General features: G+C 32.5%; 1 protein-coding gene across 6 annotated transcripts in view; it reads right to left on the bottom strand.

The window, feature by feature from the left end:
* Positions 1 to 12,986: 12,986 nt before the first annotated feature.
* The window catches only part of LOC113396961 (protein prickle-like), a 310,421-nt gene continuing 301,223 nt past the window's right edge, over positions 12,987 to 22,184 (bottom strand). For 2 of the 6 annotated variants that reach the window (XM_026635059.2, XM_064217628.1), the window contains exon 7: positions 12,989 to 15,029. In XM_026635059.2, coding sequence (XP_026490844.2) covers positions 13,995 to 15,029 — 1,035 coding nt within the window. In that variant the 3' untranslated portion in view covers positions 12,989 to 13,994. Of the gene's footprint in view, positions 15,030 to 22,184 lie in introns of all 6 variants that reach the window. The other 4 variants (XM_064217630.1, XM_064217629.1, XM_064217631.1 and 1 more) reach the window with 4 other exon arrangements.

Below are 22,184 nucleotides of genomic sequence, written 5' to 3' on the forward strand. Positions count from 1 at the left end.
TTATAAAACGTTCCTTGTTTTTATATGACAACACTAACTAATAATATTTACATTTTTATTTTTGTGCCGGGTTTCTCTCAATATAGCTACACGTTACCCTAAACTCACAAAAGATAATAGCAAAGTGTCTATACAAAGTCTTCTATTACCAAGTTCTACCTTAACATCATTGTAATAAATAAATCCCAAGAATAAACATTTGTTTTGGATTAAATTCAATCACCAACAAAAACGGAAACTAACCTATTAGATAAAAGGTCTCAAAACGTTGCCTTTAGTAATTAGTTACCTTGGAATAACGGTATTTAGTTGTTCATTTGTTATCTGTAAGCGCCACCATAGACAACTCCGCACGTGTAAAGGTGCGGCGGGACTCTCGGCTAGCAACATCTGTTTATGATAACAATATGCTCAGCAATTGTATTAAACCTGCAATCAGGATTTCAACATCTGTTTCTTTATTACAGGTTAAAAATAATTGTGTGAGGTTTAACTAGTAACATAAATTTTCTTATAATAACAATGTAGTTTTAGGTACACCTTAAAAGGAAGTAGGCAGCTATTGTTATGAATTTTGTTAGCCTCATTTTGTTTTAAGTATTTAACATAACCCGATACGGCCTAGTTAATAAAATACTTCTACTTCAATCCACAAAACTAGCGACTACCTTAAATTCCAAGGGATATTTCCTCAATTCTTGATTGAAATTGAATTTTTCTTTACATATTAAGAGGTTATTTTAATTTCATATTTAATATGTATGCTTACAAAAAAGATTCCATATTTGAATCAAAGTCACTGATCAAGTTCAATTCAAATTTTTGTGGTTTTTTTTTTTATACTATTTCAGTCGCACGTATTTTTATACTATATCATGCACGCACAGATAATCTAGCACGTAGAAATAGATGTGATTAATAAAATCTTTGTGTGCCAAACTGTTGATTTCATTCTGAGCGCGTGTGACCAATCTAATGGATGAAACATTGATTGTGACGAATTAATTTAGTGTTATGACTTTCCAATGTATTATATTACTATTGCAGGGACGGATTCTCATTCTTGATTGTAAGAATTGCTTTCCAGTCGTTTTGCTCGTTTGACATTATATGAATACTAAAAAACATATTTACATTATTTTTTTATTCAAGGACAATAATATTAATTAAAATATATTTTTACGTGTAAATGTAAGTTAAATTAATTATTCAAAAATAATAGTTAAATATTTACAATATCTAATAAGTTATTCTTTTTTAAGGTGGTTAAAAATTTTAGTTTTATTTATAATATTAATATCGTAAAAAATATATATTTAGCGTATAAAAAAACAATCAGTCATAATAGATTCAATTCAATTCAATTCAATAAGATTTCGCCGTTTTTATATACAATTAGTTTTTTTTCGTAGCTTTTACGGCCCTGTCTCAATTTTCTAGCTTCGGCAATCTTTTATAAACGGTTATTATATTTTCAATCCATTAAATCAGAGGAAATAGTGTGAATAATTTGTGTGTATGTATTAAGCATTTAGGATTATGATTCCAGTCGTCAAATATTCGTTATCTTATAAGACACTTAATAACCAAGAAATGGCCTTAAGTAAATGAGCTAGTAGGGAGTAGGTGGTAAATGGTCCGCTGGGACAGCAAAACCGACACGACCCACCTTTAAGGGCTTTCCGAGGTACGAGATTGTAGTCATTGTTAACTTCCTGAATCCTGGAGGCTAATGAAAATTTCTTGATAGTCAAATCCAATATTTTTTTAGTCGCCCGATATACGGTTCAAACTTAGGACCTAGGGATCTGTGACGTAATTAGAGAGACACTTAAATAACTATATACAAATTAGTATTATATAAGGCTTGCTGGTTCGTCGTTTCTATTCGTCGAAATTGGAATTGTTACTTGCATGGTTTTTTATATTGCACTATAAGTATAGTTCACTTTTCAACCAAAAAATACCATAGTAAATTGTTTGCCTCGTTTATTTCGGTACATTTTACGTTGCGGTGTTATTTATGTGTATATAGATCAATGAATAAGTGCCACAAATATTTGTATGAATCACGAAAGATAGTCGAACTTATCGCCGAAATCGAAGTAGCAGTCAATTTTATTTTGTACCTATATATTACAATTCCTCAGTCAGATTAGATCATATTAAAACATTGGCAAATTGGTTTTCATGATTGCAGTGTACTTTATCTATGGTCTTATACGAAACGTAAAGAAAAATATTAAATAATTTTACAAATGACTAATTAACAGACCATTATTTGCGATGTATTGAGTTTTTACACAGTGATATATTTTGCGGTCCGTTACGTTTTGTAACGCACTAAAGCGTCTCTGATGTACGATGCGAAAATTGTTGTCTTACAATGGTTTTTACAAAATCACGTTTAAACGAAATCAATGTAAATTGTTATGTTAACATTTTTATTTAGTATGTTAGATAAACATCCTTACGGTATGCTTTTTAGAATTAGTATCTGAATACGTTTATTTTTCGGTCCTTGTTTTTGTTCTAATACAAATCGATGCGGTTGTATGGTGTAAATGGATTTTAAAAGTGGATTAAAATCTGCCAAACCACAGTTGAAATTTAATGTGCTTGATTTGTATATTGATTCATTTTATGCTCTGTAAAGAGAAATATTTCGAGGAAACCTGCACGTTTAGAGAAGGTTGTGCCACGTGACTGCGCATCATCTGATCTGTATTGCAGCAGCTTGCTTGAATAACTTCAAAACCTCAGGAGAGAGGCCTTTGCCCAGCAGTAGGACAAGTTTCTTATGTAACTTTTAATATAAATAATTAAGGTACCTAATTCAATTATAAAAAAAAAAAAATTATTTGTTTTAAATTCATACACGGAGAAATTAACAAACAATACAGGACTATAAAATGAAAACAACATTTCAATCGATGACTAAATATTAAAAATAAAAATTACTTATATTTTATTTTCGTCCATTACATCATAGTTCGAAATCATCTATTTTAATCTACAATTTATGTAAGCTGGTCAGTCATTCCCCCAGGTGTGAATAATACAGATAAGAAATAGTTAGTAATAGACAAACAGCGTCACTAACTGCGTCACTTGGTTCCTAGTAATGACACGTATACACATGCAGATCTGCCCTACAAGGGAAATCACCCTTTACAGCTTTATTTATTTTGTAATGATCTATTGTTCTTGGAGTATTTTATATAATGGGAATGAATTCTGAACTGTAATGACGACATTTTAGATTAATAGTGAAATCATTCGTCCTTCAGAATATATCGTTTCTTTCGAAGGATTGAAATGTTGAAATATTTGTTTATTATCTTATAAAGGAAGTGAAAATATGATAGATATTATTGAATATCTTAAATATAAATAGATATTAAATAACTGTTTAATAATCAATCAGGGTTATGATGTCCCTCTAACTTCAGGCACGTCAATCTTAAGAACTACCCAAGTATTCAGATATTATATACAGTGCAGTGTTTGTGCAAATACAGGAACTCCTTATTTGCTCTCTCACAACTGGCACGGCAATCAGACACGATCGGATAAAACCGAGGACAAACGGCTTTACGGGATTTCCTAGTTCAAGTGTAACTGCCAATTTTGTAATTTCAGCTACTACTGAAAATGAGTTATAAGAGAATCGATTACCATAAATAAACCCGACCCGTGAGTTGCTCATCGGATCTTTATATACTTAAATAAATACTTAAAAGCTAACCGGATTTTTACAATTATATAAATGAAAACGAATACAGTCAATCAGATGAATAAGAAATAAAAATACTATCTCAAAATTTTCCGAGTTGATGTCATGTCATGATGTTACACAGCTTATAGTCAGGCGCCAGGCGCACGCGCACCTGAATGATTGTATGATTACCGCTGATAGAATGATTGTCCTCACTCGTAGACATCCTGCCCTCTTGGCTCAGTGCCGCTGTTATTCATAACATAAATTGATCTGTTTTTAAGTATCAGCAATATTCAAATGATCCATGAATCATTCGAGTAGGTACCGTGTAATCTAGGCGACTGTATAATTTTCCTCGCTCTTATTTAAAGTAAATATTTATTGGTATTATTATACAAATCCAGTTTACTAAACGGAAAAGTTATTATCCGGCGTATAACCGATTTTGTAATAACTGCGGCTTAGTGCGAGTATTAATCGTAACGATGGTCACCGAGATATGTTTCGTTTGATATTTGCGAATTAATCCAAAATTAGTAATCCGATTCGTACGGAAATTATACATAGTGGATAAAACGTGTTTGAATGTTGTATTTCGTGAAATATAGAGGATTATATTTCGAGGTATTTTATTAAGTAACATGTTTGGGTATTTAGAGTGTGAAAGAAAATTGTCGATTCAAGGATTTTTACTAAACACAAGAAAAACATGTCAAGATCATTGCAAAAAAAATGTGAGATCATTTTTTTTTACCAAAATTTAAACTTACAAAATAGGTCTTAAGGCGGCCTCTTCTGGGTGGTCATCAATTATTCTACCATCATAATGCTGTATTCCGGTTTGAAGGGCGACTGAGCCACTGCGTTAAACAGTATAAGTTGGTAACTGTTGTTATGAAATCATTTTTGACTATGTATTTAATTTCGGAAAAATAGTAGGTCACCTAGTCACTGAACTGATGGTAGCTTTACATTCAATTTACGAATCAAAACTGCTCATACAATATACTTATAACGACTTGAATAAATATTAATTTGAGCTCGATTTTATAGTTAACTAGCTGTGCCCGCGAAATTGTGCGCGTTTTGTTGTTTAAAGTCGCGGGCACAGATAGTTCTAAAATAAAAGTAGCCAAAGTTACTCCTTATTGCATTAGCTATCTGCCAGTGAAAGTTCCGTCAAAATCGGTCCAGCCGTTCCAGAGATTAGCCGGAACAAACAGACAGACAGACAAAAATTAAAAATAATGTTAATATGTTATATGTACTGTGTATACATACATACATACATACATATGCATTTAGTATAAGGCGGTTATTTTAATATTATAAACTGATACTCCCAATTTTATTATATGTATAGATAATGTTTGTTTATGAAAGTGTTTTTATTGGACACAGATAGAATTCCGCTTTACTCGTAATAAATACATTTTTAAGCTGTATGCAAATAATTGTTATTGGTGTGTGCTATCGTTGCACTACTTATTAGAGCAGAACAATAAAACTATTCTAAGTAATTTAAAATTATCATTGTAGTATTTGGGCGGTTCTATGGAGCTCATAAAATTGTTTTCTCGATCGCAAATGTCTGACAGGGCAGATGTTATAATATCAGGATGGATTCGAAAAGCTCTATGATGAAAATATTTCTGTATAGGGCTGTCTCCCCTTAGCCTTTGATAGGAATATAAAATCTGAAAGGGTGGTACTTGGAGGTAGGGCTTTGTGCAAGACCGTCTGGGTTACCCTCATCAGATATTCCATAGTCAAAACCCCACCACCGAGTAAATATACATTTATCCCCGCTTTAGCCTGTATATGCTATAATAAATATTGTGATACAAATGATTTTATTTATGAATCTGTGTCATCTTTACTGGTGACAAAGTCTTCATCAGCATAATTCTGATAATCACAGTCTATGGCTGGCACGTGTTACGAAGCGCGCCAAATCTCTCAGTGTTCTTCCTTCTGCATCCAGTCGTGTCCCGAAGACCTCCTTCGAGATGCATGAACAGCCCATCTGCAAATTTTGCAAGTTAGTCAGTAACTCTTTCTCAGTCAGTCTGTAATGAATAATATATTTTCCGATTTAATCTAAATATACTCCAACATAGCTCGCTGCACACTTTTAATAACGATTTCTTGTACAGCAGTAGGTCTGTTTAATATTTTCGAGAGTTTCTTCAGACGGCCCTGCTTCCTCATATTATTACGGCGCCCATTACTTGCACGTGTATATAACTTCTGACCCATAAAGGCTATGTTATTTCGAATCATTTTCGCCTTACATTTTGTATTATGATTAAAACATTTGCAAACATATTATACCTTCAGTTTGTTGCAATTATTTTGTAAGACAGATGCGAGTTCGAGTCCAGTCATTACCGTCCGCACCGTGTTGTTAGTTCGCTATTAAATAATTGCGTATACGCGATACAGTAAATATCTTATTAGACATCTATGAGGATAACTGGTTTTATGGCGAACTTGTTGAATTATTACTTCGCGACTCGCTCCGACTTCGCACCGCTAACAAAATTATTTTTCATAATGTAGATTTTTTTTTAAAATTACTATCGTTTTTAGAACGATTTTTTCTTTTGATTATTTAATTAAAGTTCTGTCAATGATGCTGTTAATGTATTTATTTTTTATTAAATATATTATGTCTGCGAATCAAATCAGTGTAAATTAATACAATAATCATTTTTCAACAACGTCATAAATTCATTAATTAAATATTGTACACTATTATTCATATCATTTGAAGGTAATATTAAATATGAATGAAGAGTTATGTATTTATTAGTATTAAAGCTAAAACATGTTTAGTAACAATATTAAAATAATAAATTAAATTTTCTAGTTTTATTTTATCTTGCGCAATCCGTGATAGTTAATCGATGAATCACAAAGGTCGTCCTTGTCGGATTCCAATGCATATTTTCACCGTTTAAAAAGTTACGCATAGCGAGGCACGGATTCGATATCCGGGCTAAAGTCTCGACTATTATGAATGACATGAGTCATAATAACGTAAAATTTTTCGCGCTGTTTTCATTCTGCCCGTTGTTCCCGCGCTGTCAAATGTCAAAGACGAGATGAGTGTTGAGTCATTTCTGAACGTCCTTGCGAGTGCAACCAGCTTACTTTGCCAGGGTTCCTTGTTTGTCTGTCATGTTGTTTACGTGCTAATAAAACCAAACGATATAATACGTTGTGATTTTATTGTAGTTTTATAACAAAATGTTATAGATAAGATGGCGCAATGGATAGAAAACGTAGATAGGAAATTCAAAATAAGGCAAGCATTACATCGCTTTTAAGTACTAAATTTGAGTTTACAATTCAATACATGCTTGGCGCTGAAGTAATGAAGAGTGAGGAAATAGTAAAGGTGAAATTCTGAGTCATGTTAATTAATTAAAAGCTGCTATGGCCTAGTGGTTACGCGTAAATCTTAACCGAAGGTGACAAGTTCGAAGCTATAAAGCATAATACAGAACTATTCAAAAAAGAAAAATGTTGTCGCTTTGTTTGTGCTTCTTTTGTGCAAAGCTATGACTGAGGCAAACAGAGTATACTTTTAAGGATTCGTTATAATTATTTGGTAAACGTTTAAAATTCTTAAACATTCTAGTCATAATTAGATCCGTAATAATTACACGTTAGTTGACGTCAAATTACTGACAAATTAACTTGGAATTACTGTAATTGTCGTGTGAAGTTTGTTTCCACACAAAATTCTCTGCGTGTTTGTCATTAAGAACTATAAAAATATTTTAGAATAATATAGGTATACTTTAAACAGTTACCTCGATACCTATAAATATTATTTAGTGGGTAAACAGTTAAATAATGCTTTCTTCTTTCTGATGCACAATAAACATTTTTTTTTAAATTTTGGCCTGTATTTGTGCCGAGAGGGCACAGATTATTTCGCCAAAAAATAAACGTTATCTTCAATTTCGATAGTTGAACATCGACACTGGCACGTATGAATTATCACAGATAATATAATTAATCTAATTTATCGTATCGTACTGAGCAAGTACAACAAGGAATCGATATACGACCCTTTGTAACTCGATTCCTGTAGTCACGTATAGTACGGTACACCATAGACAAATGAATTGATGGAACTTGTAAACAATGTTTGATGACAATTCTGTATTTTAAAAACATAATTAATGAAATATAGATTTGTTATTCTTTAGAAGAGATGAAATCAAAATATATCTATAACAGTTTCGGAATGTAGATTCTACCATTGACTTCGAGCACTCGAGATCATGAGTTTTAAACTTATTTGTTGGTAAATTATTGTGATTAATTTATTTTCGTGTTGAATTTAATCGAGGGTGCAGATGAGGCTTTGCTTCTGTAGCTCTTCAGGGATGTTTGCTAAAGGGATGTCAGCTAAAGCTGTTTGCTGTTGTTAAGAAGCGCATCCTTGGTTCGCAGTATTTAATTCGCTTCCTATTATGTTAACTTTGTTACTTCAAATTGTTGTTTGTTAATTCAAATCAAAACCAAAGACCCGGCAAAAGGAACTCAGATTAATGTAATTGAGTCTCTGTTACTTGAACAAACAAATTATTATTATCAATTATTCCAACGTGAAACATGAATACTCCGTTTTTTTTTTATTTTCTATTTACTAAGAGGGAGGCAATATAATTATAGACGAAGCTCTTGACGGCGCATTGACGGCTTAGGGAATGGTTGCCCTCCTAGTTCGCAATGCCAATGTGTTTGGGATGACGTGACCACTTACCGTCAGATGTACCATTAGCCCGTCTTTTTTCCTACTATATAAAACACTTTGAATAGACAATCTGATGTAGTCCATAGTCCATATTACTAAAGGCTCAGAAATTATTGACGCTCTATTGAGTCTATGTGTGAGTATGTGTTGTAATTTTTATTGCACCCATGAATAGAACCTTTATGTATTCTATGAAGGGCTGATACCCATCATTCACTTCAATACTTTTCAACTGTTATCAATCATGAGACCTAAGTAGCAAGCGAAGTATAAAGTGTTTTACACCAGTGATCGGATCTCAAGTAACTTCGTCGGTCCTTCGCCTGAATTCTACATATAATTTACGTGCTACCTCTGACTTGCTCTATCAAGTAAGCTTCAATGCTGAAATTATTATTTTCATTATTATTATTTGATCCCTGAATACAATGGTCCAACCGCAATACTAATTTGTAAAACAACTATTGGGAGCAAACCTATATGACTTGCATCATTGCACCGCTAAGCCTCAGTGTAAAGATAATTTAAAAAAAAAATAATGTGATTTTAGCTGAGAAAAGTCAAATTACAATTTGATTTTGTGCCGCCAGCATGACATATTTTTATATTATTTGGCAACACTATTTAAAAAATGTGCAAAAGAATGAGTTCTTCAAATACAAGTATGTACTAATGCCGCCAAATGTTTACATAATCATTGAATGTTTCATTGTCTTTTATACACATAATATTCTTGTGATCTCAAAGAATGCGTATTTTTTAAGTTGTTGCGTAATTCTTAATTACAGAGAAACTTGCTCAAATATTTTACGTATGTTAAATACGATAAAAAATTAAAAAATATATAGGTGTTACCTCGAGTAGGGAAATATTTGTTTGTATCAGGAATCTTTATGTTCCTGTTGTACCCTAATGCCGAAATTTAGTTTAACCTGATAATCATTATTAAAAAACCTAAATGTTTTTTATTCATTTAATAGTTGCAATAAATATTTCCTTTGATAGTAATACTTAGTGTTTGGTATTTTACGAAAAATTCAAAATATTTTTTATCAGAATATTGATATGTCATCATGTCATATCACCCCATCATGTCATACTCTACGGCGGGTTGTAATCAATTTCACGGAGTTAATGAGATATGCCACAGTTTCAGACATTACCGGACAATTTGTACAACCCCTCGCGTGAAGCGTGAACGCTGTACAGGTGGCGTCACGCTGCGCGGGCGCACCTGATCGTGGTTATTGATTTACTATCTGTTGATAGGATTTTGTTTTACATAGTTATATCAATATAAGTTATGTTTATAAGAAATGAGAAATTTACTGTAATTATTGTTCAATTTAAATTTATAAGAAAATGTTGCACAAAACCTCTTTAATTACGCAATAAATATTAAATAATAATATGTATTAGAGATATAACTGTTGAACCACTGGTGGTTCCAGGATTGTGGTTTTGGATGGACTTGAATCCGCTGAGTGTAGGCAAAGTATCCTTGGATTCGCCACTATCACAAAATGTAATTATATTGTTATGTATATATACCTTGATGCCTATGAGACTAATAAGTCTAGTGTCTAGGATATACATCGACATATCTTGAGGCAAACATTTGAGAGTGCATATTTATTGCAAACACTTCTGTCTAAATTTGGTTAGAGACATCACATGTGATTACTAACGCAATGTAACATAAAAATAAAAGTCACTCAGTGACAACCCAACAGCATGTTTGACTTAAGACATTTTAACTTTGATTTAATAGTATCACTTATACGAATAGCAAAATATGTCGATAATAAATATTCAGTCTGCGAGACAAGTCATTGGTTGAGTCCTAACAAAGGATATCAATACTTGTAATTATAATAAACTTAATACGTAATCAGTTTTTTTAATCTATGAATCACTTCTATAAAATACTTATCAATGTATTTCTGATATACTTGTTCATAATATACCGTTATAAAAACTTTTCGTATCGCATAAAACATAATACACAGACCCAAACATTAAAACTCAAGTACATATTATGCAACTATTAAAAATTAATGATGTTTTTAAACATAACTAATATCACCAACCTACCCCAACTGAAAGGCAGATAACCTTGAAAACGCACCCCTGAAATTTTAATTAACCCTTCAGCTCCGACGGTAATATGTCACGCGTTATTATATCATTAGGGGGATATTAGCACGGTGATTAATAGCGGGGTGACTTTTAACCCTTTCAAGGGGTTGATATGGATGTCAGTATAAAACGATACCGTTTTAATTATACGTCAGTGGAGAAATGCTAATTTTATTTAAGTTGTTGACTTTTTGTAATTATGTTTATGAATAAATTACATTATTTGTTTAGGACTAACGTAAAGCTATTTACTTTATTCAAAATGAGTTGCCGCTCGCAGCTTCGTTCGTGTTCAAGGGTTGGTCTATAGTAGTCTAGTCCTTCCTTGGAGTTCAAGATTGCTTCACACCAATTTTCATCAAATCATTTTCAGTGGTATGGTCGTCAAATAGCAATAGACAGACAGACACTTTCACATTTATAATATTAGTATAGATGTGTAGATTATACTTGCTTATGGTCAAAATCTGCCAAAATTTAGAAATACGTAGTAGTTAGAAAAACTGGTGAATCGATGGTATTTTATCTCTAATATAACAATTATTTTTTACAATTACGATAATACCATAATATTTTTGTTTGAAATGGCACCGAAAAGAACTTCGGTTTCAATTTCCAAGTCCATTAAATGAAACAACAAAGAGATATCTACTTAATAGCGTTTTAGAATGATTGACGGACATGCGAAGCACATTCTAAAATGGGGGATTTAACAAGTTGATATTTTGCACTGAAATTTCTCATGAAACATAGATGAGCACGAATTGAGGATTCTAAGTTCATTAAGGGTGTTAAATGGGGGACGAAAGTTATGGAAATCTGTATTTTGGTTTACTCTGATGAAGCCTTTTACCAATATTTGAAGTTTGGGAATCAGTCTTAAGGCTTTTTTTCTATTCTTCAGTTAAAGAAAGCTGTAATGCCGGTACAGATTTAAAATTAATGGCAGTTTGTATAAGAAGTTCGTCATTTATTCAGAAACAAGCCAATCGATGAGGTTTCTGTTTTCAACGACACAGTTCTTTCCGATAGGATATCCCCTCGGGCCCACGGCTAGTCGCGATAAGAAATTGTACCAGAATTTAATAAAATATCATTTAATTTTTAGTACAAGTATGAAGCATGATACTCTTCGCTACAATGTCAACGATACATCAACGATGGGTCAAACCTCAGTCACTGTTTCCGTATAATCTTCCGCGTATTATTCTAATGCATTATGCACCGTTCCCACAACATTCAGACACTTTCTCGGATCACAGGACACGCTAACAGCATTACAGCGGTTGACATAATGCTAAGAATTTACCACTGATTATGGGAAATGCGTGCAACGTGTTCTAAGAAATTGAAATTACGGCTTTTGATAGCATACAGAACTGCTATCTTTACATGCACTAGACTTCCTATAAGATTTCAATCAACTACAGTATTAATTGGTCTTCATTCGGTGCTGGCAGGACGATGTAGACTTCTAAAGTTTTTGAGATCTAGAATATATATATATTTTTTAGGGACCTATTACTCGTAATTGTATGGTTGTACTACTTTTTTTTTTCGTCGTTCATCGTGGCGCAAAATATTCTGATTCAAGCTGATAGGTTGTAAATGTTTTTTTTTTTAAATTAGTTATAGTATGCAATGCATGACATAATTTAATACTTTAAAAATATAAAGAAAAAATAATTATAATAACGTTAATTTATTTCTTATGATTAATTGAGCTAAATATTTTTTAAATGCAGAATAAACTTGGTCAGCAGGAGTTTTATATTAGAGGAAATATATTCAAATAAAGAACATTTAAGCTTAAAATTACTATTAATTTTTTGTTTCCTCATCGTCTTTATTTAAACCAATTACGAATTCATTCGATTATAATATCCTTAAATAATAAAATCGATTATACAGTCGAAATTTTCTCATTTATTCCAACTACTAATCTCTTAACAAATAACTTTCAAACTATTAGATAGTCTTTATTCCAAACTCGTGTTAACTAAAGATTGATTATACGCGTCAGTTAGTAACAACAATAATGTAGAAATAATAAAATTTGAAGATAAATTAAATAAAAATCAGTTTATCAAAAACATTTTATTCTCTCGAGTTACAAATAACTTAAAAACTTTACGAACATTCATTTTACATTTATGATTTCGGTTTTGATAACGATTTCTTTTTTTATATAAAGTGTAACAGATACATAATATGTTTTATGCTTATAAAGGACCATAGACTATTTCACAACCTAAAGGATTATTATTGTTTAAAAAAAAAAAGTATATTAAGTCTGTATTTTCTTTATAAATTGGTTTGACAATAAATGACTGTTGATATTTTTTTTCTTTTTAAATATAAATGTAATTATAACAAACATCCATGCAATGCAACATTTTGCGACTCGTTTTATATGATCAATCATTAATTAATAAATTTTTTAAAAGCGATCATTCGTTATGGCCTATAAAATAATAAATAAATATGAAATCGTCATATTGTACGCTGATAGGATATAAATAAGACTGATACTATACAAAGTCGAAACAATTTCTATAAAAACCGGTTCAGTTGAGAACTATTAATAATTCAACATCTTACTTCATCTCAACGATGTCGTACAGGTGGTGTTTTACAATAAAATAACTCAGTTGCACGTAAGGCAATCTTACAGCCTAATCTTATACAATATGTACAAATTGAACACACATTTTCATACAAAAATGTATTAAAAGTAATACAATATAATTTTGTACTGATCTCTTTAAGTAACGCTATTCTCTTTTACTTATACTTACCGCTACGTGGCAAAGTGGGATATGTCCTAAATAAAAAGTTTTTAAAACACGATATGATAATACGTATTAGCATAGATATGTCAATTAATTTAACAAGCTTCGTATATATATTTTCGGTATATTAAAGCTGATTTTCGCGACCACCAAGGTCGTAATATTAAACCCCTTTGCAAAATATTGAATGTTTGCAAAAAAACAACAAAATAGTTCTCGAATCGTCAAAAGGAAAGGTGCGCGTCGGTGAATACGTGCCATCCATCGACGGATTAAGTGTGAAATTATAGCGAGACAAATTTATCCGAACCCTTATTTAGGGCCTTTTATGAAATGCCATCAGTGTCCGCCTGTGTGTCACAACATTATTAGTGACGCGAGGTCGGGCGGTGCCGTCAGCTGCCAATACTTCATTCGTTCACACTCTTTATCCAAGGAAGACATTTTCTTACATATGCTATTATAATACTATGGCGTGTAGGGGCTACAAAATCTATCAAAAACTCAGTCTTTCGCTCGGAGGTTGCTGTCACTAGGAGGATTGTGGAGGCACAGTTAGAAGCCAGGATCACGAAATAATACAGTTCTTTTCGTGCTGGGCATTTTTTCTTTGTCTCTCTCGCTTCGCACACGCAACAGCGTCGTTTGGTACGTAAGATATCCTGACTCCTCCATAAGCTCGTCTCGTGGGTAGTGTGTAAGATTCCGTTGAAGACGACGACGAGGAACAAGTACTACAGTAGCTACTGGCATCTTCTTCTTTAACCTTTTCTTTTCGAACTGGCTCATCCGGTTCGAAAGCTTCATTATCATCACCGCAAAATCGAACAGTTCTACCACTTCTTGGTTTTCTTTGCGTCTTCCCGTCTACGAGTGTTAATTCAGGCATAGATGTAGAATGACCCGGAGTAACTACAGTCTGTGCTTCAACTGGGTGTGGAGGTTTCCAATGTGAATCTGGTGAATCTTTTGTTTCCTCGGAAGTTGGTGTAGGCTGTATTTGGTGTTCAGTCATAGATTGTTCTAACCTTAAATCTGCTAATGCTCGATCTAAACTAAGGCAAGCGTGTGGTGGCGGCGGTGGGTGAGGTGGTGGTGATTCCGGAGCAGGAGACCCGCTCGGCTCAGAATCTGCATCTATTTGAGGTGAAGGCTCTCTTTGGGGAGATCTCGTAGGGGACTTAGGAGAAGGTAATCTTCTTGGTCTCGGTACTCTAGGTGGCCGGGGTCCTGGTCCCGATGAATCTGAGGGCGTCGGCGGTTCTCCTTTAGAACAAGCTATAGAGCAGAAGATGGCACCTTTGCGTGGTAAAAATGGTCGGCCTAACAAACTGGCTCGACACGTGTGGCAAGCGAAGCATCGCTCCGTAGCGTGCCAATGCTGACCTTCATGCGACATCTGACCCTGGTCGACGCCGATAGGTTCACCGCAAGCGTCACAGTATTCCGCGAAACAATTATCGAAGCATGGCAAACAATAAGGCCTCGCCTCTCTCATGATATATCGTTGTCCACCCAGTTGTCGTGAACACTCAGCACAAGCGAAATGTTTCATATGCCACGCTCTTCCCTCCGCCTCTGTGCACTCGTCGGCAAGGATAATCTGCGAAAGAAATATTATTATTAATACTGTGCGAGTAATGAGTCTGTCGTGTGACAGAAGTTTTTAATTTGAGTAAATATACTTATAATTATCATCTCCAGTATATTGTGAACTTTTTATGCAATGTTTAGAAACTATTTCATTTTTTCATACACAATTAAGCAACAGATAATGAAAGACGTTAGCGTCAAGTAACAAAAAAGAATGCATAAATTACTAAGAGTATATATCATCATACGATTTAATATGCTGTTTAAATAAATTTAATTATAATAATCACGACTTCTACAAATTAGGTCAATGACCTCCTGAAATTTTATCCGCTCGCTAGTTTAAAAAAATTAAATAAATTGTATAAAAGAGAATATTTCGTCAACGTTTTTAATGTTATTAAAGTTGACTCAAGATTTATTATATCAACGTTTACTATATTAGAACAATTATATTCTAAACAGAAAGCTGATTAATACTTCTCCATGTCCGTCAGTAAACGAATGAAATTATCTGTCAATTTAAAATTTATAAATCAAATTAAACACGGTCGACAAAGTTATCTTCTAATTTAAATCTCAGTTGAGCGGGCGCCATCTCAGCCTAATTAATCCATATTCGTCCCAGCACTGATGCCTTTTAATTAATTACTCGGATAAACAAGTTTAATTGGGCTTTATACGTTATCACAGCGCGGTTCAGTGCTCGACCCCAGGAAAGTGGTCTGACAATGGTGTTCCCACGCCGCGGTTACATTTTGTTCGTTCATTAGTGGACTACATCGTTATTAATATTTTAAAACGGTATCTACGCTGGGCGGTTGGCGACGACCGGCGCTAACTCTTGGCTTTTAGAGTGCACCAGCGATGCCGTGTTAATAAACCGAGGTGAAATTGTTAAAATATCCACGAGAAAAATGTATTTTATTTAGATTTGAAAAGTTTTCAAAATATTTTTTGAGTCAAATCATGGTATTATACAATTCTATTCATCTGTCATGAATGAACGTGATAATTTTGAATACGTGGAAAATTTAAAATGTTGTCATATTGGTATAGTTTTAGTATCAACTAGTCGGCATCTACTGGGTGTACTATTTTACATAACCCACAGTGAACAAAGTGAATTTTGCAACATTAAGAATTCCCTAGGTTACACTTAGGTCATCAGGCTCTCACTAGATTCAATTGCCTGCCCTGGGAGCCGCTTTATCTACCTCATTATCACGACCTCAGTTACAGTTATTGTCTTTTGTTGAATTTCAACAATTCATTTAACTATAAATTTTCAAGCACACGCGGACCAGATGCTCTCGTTTTTATGACGTTTCATTTTGAGTAAGGGACAACAATTGGTAAAAAGTTAATTAATATATTTTTGCTCTTATTCAAACTTAAAAGCTAAGAAGTGTTTCGGGTAGGTATTGTGAATATAATAAAATACTGATTGAGAATATAATAGTCTAGTTAGATAACACCAAATATTATACAGATTGAAGGTTGCGTCAATGTAATTCCAGATAGATTGAATAGTAAAAGTGTTGTGCTGTATTGTGGAGCGATTTAGCGAAGGTGAACCCTTACTACCCTACTATTGTGACTTGCAAAGTTGACGACCAAAATACATTCGTCAAAAATAAGTGGCAGAAACTTTATAACATTACCAAACAATACAATAACTTTAATTCTGTGAAGTCAACGATTCCGTAAGATAATTTACGATCGAGCATCGGTTTAAATCTCAACATTAAATATTTTCGTGCTTCGTGATGTGATTCAGGAATTTCAATTATTCCACAACTCATGTGAGATATTTCAATTAAAATGAGTGACCTAGTTACGTAATCTATTGTCAAGGATGTTTCCTAAGCAAGGGGCAGGTGTCACGGTCGCCTTGCATAATTCTCACGTGACTGAGCCGCGCGCTGGAATTCCTATGATTCACTCTTGGACACTTTTGCCACGCGGATGCAGATACTTATCTATCATATAGTTCCTGTAATTTGTTATCTGTTTAATTTTTTGGTTTTTTTTTTCAATTTCTTGAATACTATATTTTGCTTGTTTGTAAGTGTGCTAATCACAATTACAGGTGAATTTGATACTTAAAATGCGGAAGAGATTAGTAGCATAGAGGTTACATTGTTTAGAGTATACTAATAAACGAAGCGCGTGCACGGTTACAGGTGTCCGAAAATTTTTACTTAGGCGATACTCGTACAAACTTTTCAAATCCCACCATAGTTTTATTTTAGTATCGCATCAAAAATACATCAATTTTAAAATTAAATATCAAACAACGACATTTCGAAGAGCAATCAAATATATTGAACTCAATTTGATCTAGTTTAATTAAAGTAACAAAAAATATTTCGACAAGATTGCGTGAGTTCTTACGGTTAATTTTGTTGAAACCAACATTCCGAACCAGAGGCGGCTAATTGTTTGACGATTCAAAACTGCTTGTAAAAGCATGATTCGATAAAAAATCTTATATTTAATGTAAATTACAAGTTTAACGTAATTATGAGAATGCGACACTGAAATATTTTAACGGTTTGTTAGTAATTACGAACATGTTCGAGTGTTGAAATTAACATTTTTAATTGATCGACTGTTTAATCCAAAAAGAATAGTATTGTGTAATAATAAACTAAAAGACTCTAAGAATATAACAAATAATAACAGAAGTTGACAGATTGATCTACATTGTACAATTCGCAAGATGGTTATTGTGGTCGGTGGTAGAGTGCTGCAGGGTCTGGATATATCCCATTCGATAGTTATGTTACCGGCAGAAGTATAGAGAGTTAACCAGTGTAAATATAGACACAAAGGACGTAATTATTACCTTCTGACAAAATCTGATCTTCATCTTTTTCCACCCATAGATATTGTGATGAAATCAAAAAGTACAACTTTCTTAGAGATACATTTCTACTAAGTATGAGAAAGTTGAGAGGTGGAATATCAGGGTACTAGCTGGCTATCACGCGAGTACTGTTCGGTACTGTAGTACTAGTATGTTCCTTTCCATATTTATTAATTAATTTAAAAAAAAACATAATGTTGCTATTTTTAAATATTTAAATTAAATTTTATTTTCGTTCGCTATATAACAGTCAATGGTCGAAATTACTTTATAAGTCCACCTCCTACACCAGAGTATAATTAGTAAAATATTATATTATTATTAACATAAATAATACAATTATGAATTATTATATTTACAGTAAATAAGGAAAGTGTCTTCAATTACATAATCGTTTTTACATGTATTTTAACAGGAAAACTAATTATTAAAGTATAAAAAATAGTTATTGTTACAATACTATTTCATTATTCATATATTAATTAATGTTGCCATTAATGAATATTGACAACTAGGATCAAGAGAAATCCTAAATTTAATACAATTGACGTAAATTTGGTTGGCGTCTGTTTTTCCACCGGAAAATATTAAATTAAATTTAAATATAAGATTTTAAATTAACATGGTTGTTTTTTTTACTACAAGTATTTAAAACGGGATATTTACCATGTTTTTTTATTTTTATTTGGTGGAGTTAAGTCTCGTGAACAAGACATTCGTAGATAATGTCGAAATATTGAGATCCACCAAATAAAAGTAAAAACACATGGTAAATATACCTTTTTAAATAACTTATTTCATCGTTTACTAACTGTAGCCCGCGGTTTCGTTCACGTTTTTTGTCATAGCAAATTTCATAACATATGGGTGGTTTGGTATGGCCGCGAAAGAGCAATAGAAAGACGGACAGACAGAGTGTTATTCGCATTTATAATATTAGTATAGATCAATATTACTCAATGCTTACTGCACAGCTGAGCATTTTGACATTAAATTTGTAATCTTCAGTGTGTTTCAGAGAAAATTTGTGTGTGAACATTACCATCTAATATTCGACGGTAAGACCGCTCGGCCGGGCGGGTCTTCTGGTATAGTATTTAGTATTATATTATATAGGACTTTCATAATTTTCAGGTCACAATATATATTTTCAAAACAAAAAAGGGTGAAATATATTTTTTTATTGATAATCTGTCAAAGATGCAATGGCGCAGTCTGCAGTGCAGCCGCATTTCCGTCGGATAGCCTTGTCTGCCACGTTATGGCATATTAATGCCATGGTACAGTGGGAAACAATAATTTACGTACTGTTTTGTTCACAAATAATAATAATTTATCATGAACATGTTTTTTAACTATTTGGGCTAGGCTGAAGATATTTGTGTATAAAATATAGGAAGCGGAATAAAAAAAAAATAGATAGAAAAAGAAGACTTAATTTTTTTTTAATTTTATATATCGCAGTTTTGACTTAGATTTTGACAGCTCTCTTCTTTTGTTTATATTATGTGATTGAATAAAGTTGCAGAAAAGTTATTAGAGCGAGGTGACAGACGTAGTATTTAGTTACAAATTTTGGCAGACGTTGTCCTGCATATATATACATATTACGTATGTTTATCAAGCCTTTGCGAATGATTGAACGGTATAGAAGTGTCACGGAGCGGATGGTACAATTCCCATATCGTAAAACAATAACTAAATCATTAAAAGTAATTACTTAACACTCATACTTTCCATAGTCATCTATTTTATAAAAATTACGCCGACTGTACTGACGGTACCGCAGTACCGCACCCCTTGACATTTCAGTTAAAAATTAGAAATTTAAAAATTAGTGAAGGCCGAACTAACACTTTGAAAGTGTACAGTATGTTAGTGTGTATAAAATATACTATATGATAGAATTGGATACTAATTATATCTAAATGAGACTCACGATAATCAATAAAAATAGATTTATTAATCATTTACAATCGGTAAAGATATTGATGACGTTTTTTTTTTATTGAACGTAGGTAGTTCGACTAACAAATGGCCCCTGGTGTTAAGTGGTCACTTTAAAACTATTTTTTTAATTAATTTTTTTTTTCAAAATCAAATCCTTGCTCTTTTCGCATGCAGTGAATTGAATTACAATTCAAATTCCGCGGTAAAATTTGTACTGTTTTTTTTAACGTACGTACTTGCAAGAGTTCATCAAGGGAAGACGTTAATAGTGGTACTTTGCGCATTAAGGCGTGGATATATGTACGTAAAAATTTGTAACCATTTTTTGGCAATAGTTACTTCGCAAACTTAAACTGAAATAAAAATGTTAACCCACATAATATATAGAATTTCCTCTTTACCAAAATAATTAGAAGAAATATAAATAAACGTGCAAAGTATATAGTGATACATGATATAAAATAAAAGATACATTATACACCCTGCCGTGCCTTTGACACACACACGTACATACATGGACATTTAATATGAAACATTAATAGTTTACGTTCATATTGCCAAAGACAACTCACGTCATGTCAAACTTAAAAATCAATAGCGCCGTTTTTGACGTTTCTTTGGTTTTTTTTTATAGCAAGAATGTCGAGGACACCTCGAATCCAGTTGAGCCTCATATTACCTATCTTTTGAATCAATTAATCTCATATTTTTATTAATAATAAATTACGGTCGAATGTCGACCAATGAGCGACCACTAATATAAATGATTAAATAAATAGGCAGATTGATACGTCAGTCAATACAGTCACGAGACGGTCGCGTGCTGTACGATTATAAAGCGGGCGAGCTATCGGACGTCGACATGCGAGGACGGGCGGAATCGTACAGCAATCTGTCACGGCTGAAAAAATATCCATAATATATCGTAAAAATTAAACATGAGAAATATTCGAGTAAGTGATTAAAGGTTATAAGAAATATTTTTGTTATTTTAATTTATATTATTATGTAGAGCATTGTTAGTTTGTTACAACGGTTTATAATTAATTAAATAGTTTATACTTTTTTTAAATTCAAATGTTTTTTCTTCATTCAGACTCTGCGTGTACGTACGCGTGTACTTTTGAATCTAATTGCAAATAAAATATGTTAGAGGAAAAATAATTTTATTATATATTATAAGAAATGATGGAATTAAACAAATTATATTAGAAAAAATAAGTAATTATGGATCTTAAAAAGTTCAAATAATAACATATTTTTAAACAATAAAATATGTTATTAAATAAAATCATGATAAAAAATTAACAATCATTGTGTTTAAGTTTAAGGACTTGTAAAATATAGTCATATATTTATATAACACAGTACTACTACTACACTACACTATAGTATAATTATATAATACATATATACTATGAAATTATAATAAAAACACGTCTATAGAACCTGCAATTCGATAGTAATCCATCATATTTACTGAAAGTTAAAAAATGTTACAAAAATAGTAATCATTTAACGTTAATCCACCGCCTGCTAATCAAAATTAATTATGTGCGTGCCTCAAATCTAGGCTTAATTTTAATCTAGACAACCCGTTCTGATAGCGGGGTTAAAACTCGCTCGCGTTTCGATTTTTAGTTTCAGTAAATTTTAAGTGACTATTCTTTACAATTTCCCATGAAAATTAGTATATTTTAATTAATTTATTAAACAATAGAAGTGGATTATTAAAATATAGACTTGTTAATCTAGATTTAACAAAAAATTGTAATGAATTCTGTGACGTAGACTGTAGTTCGGATGGACTGCATTATTTTAAAAATATATAAATGAGATTACATCGTTTATATATATGTACATTCAGATGAATCGCCTAAATTTATTTTTTAGTAACCGCCCATGGCTTCACTTGGTAAGAGAGACGTGTTAGGCCTAATGATAAGTATTTAGCTTAAAATTTTAAATTTCATCCAATCCTATCCAGCCGTTTTCTCGGGTAGCGTAACAGGCAACCAAACATACATATATCTCCATGTTTCACACCTCAATTTATGTTTGTATATCTGTATATGATTAATAGAACACTCACAAACCGAGATCATGAAAGTTAGCCCATATATGTATGCATTTCCATGGGATGGGATATGTTATTATCTTTGTAACGTAAGAATTATTTATAGTAAAGACATTGATATATAAATCAACATTAAAATCAATTACTGTAAAAATCATGACCGCGTGGAAGTGGTAGCTAGAAAACTAGATTGCGCCGTTGAATCGCAATTCCAATCCTCTGACCGAAAAATGGACCAATCCAATCCTCCTGTCGTCAGTGGTGCC

This window comes from Vanessa tameamea, chromosome 18 (genome assembly GCF_037043105.1).
Source record: "Vanessa tameamea isolate UH-Manoa-2023 chromosome 18, ilVanTame1 primary haplotype, whole genome shotgun sequence".
NCBI classification, from domain to species: domain Eukaryota; kingdom Metazoa; phylum Arthropoda; class Insecta; order Lepidoptera; family Nymphalidae; genus Vanessa; species Vanessa tameamea.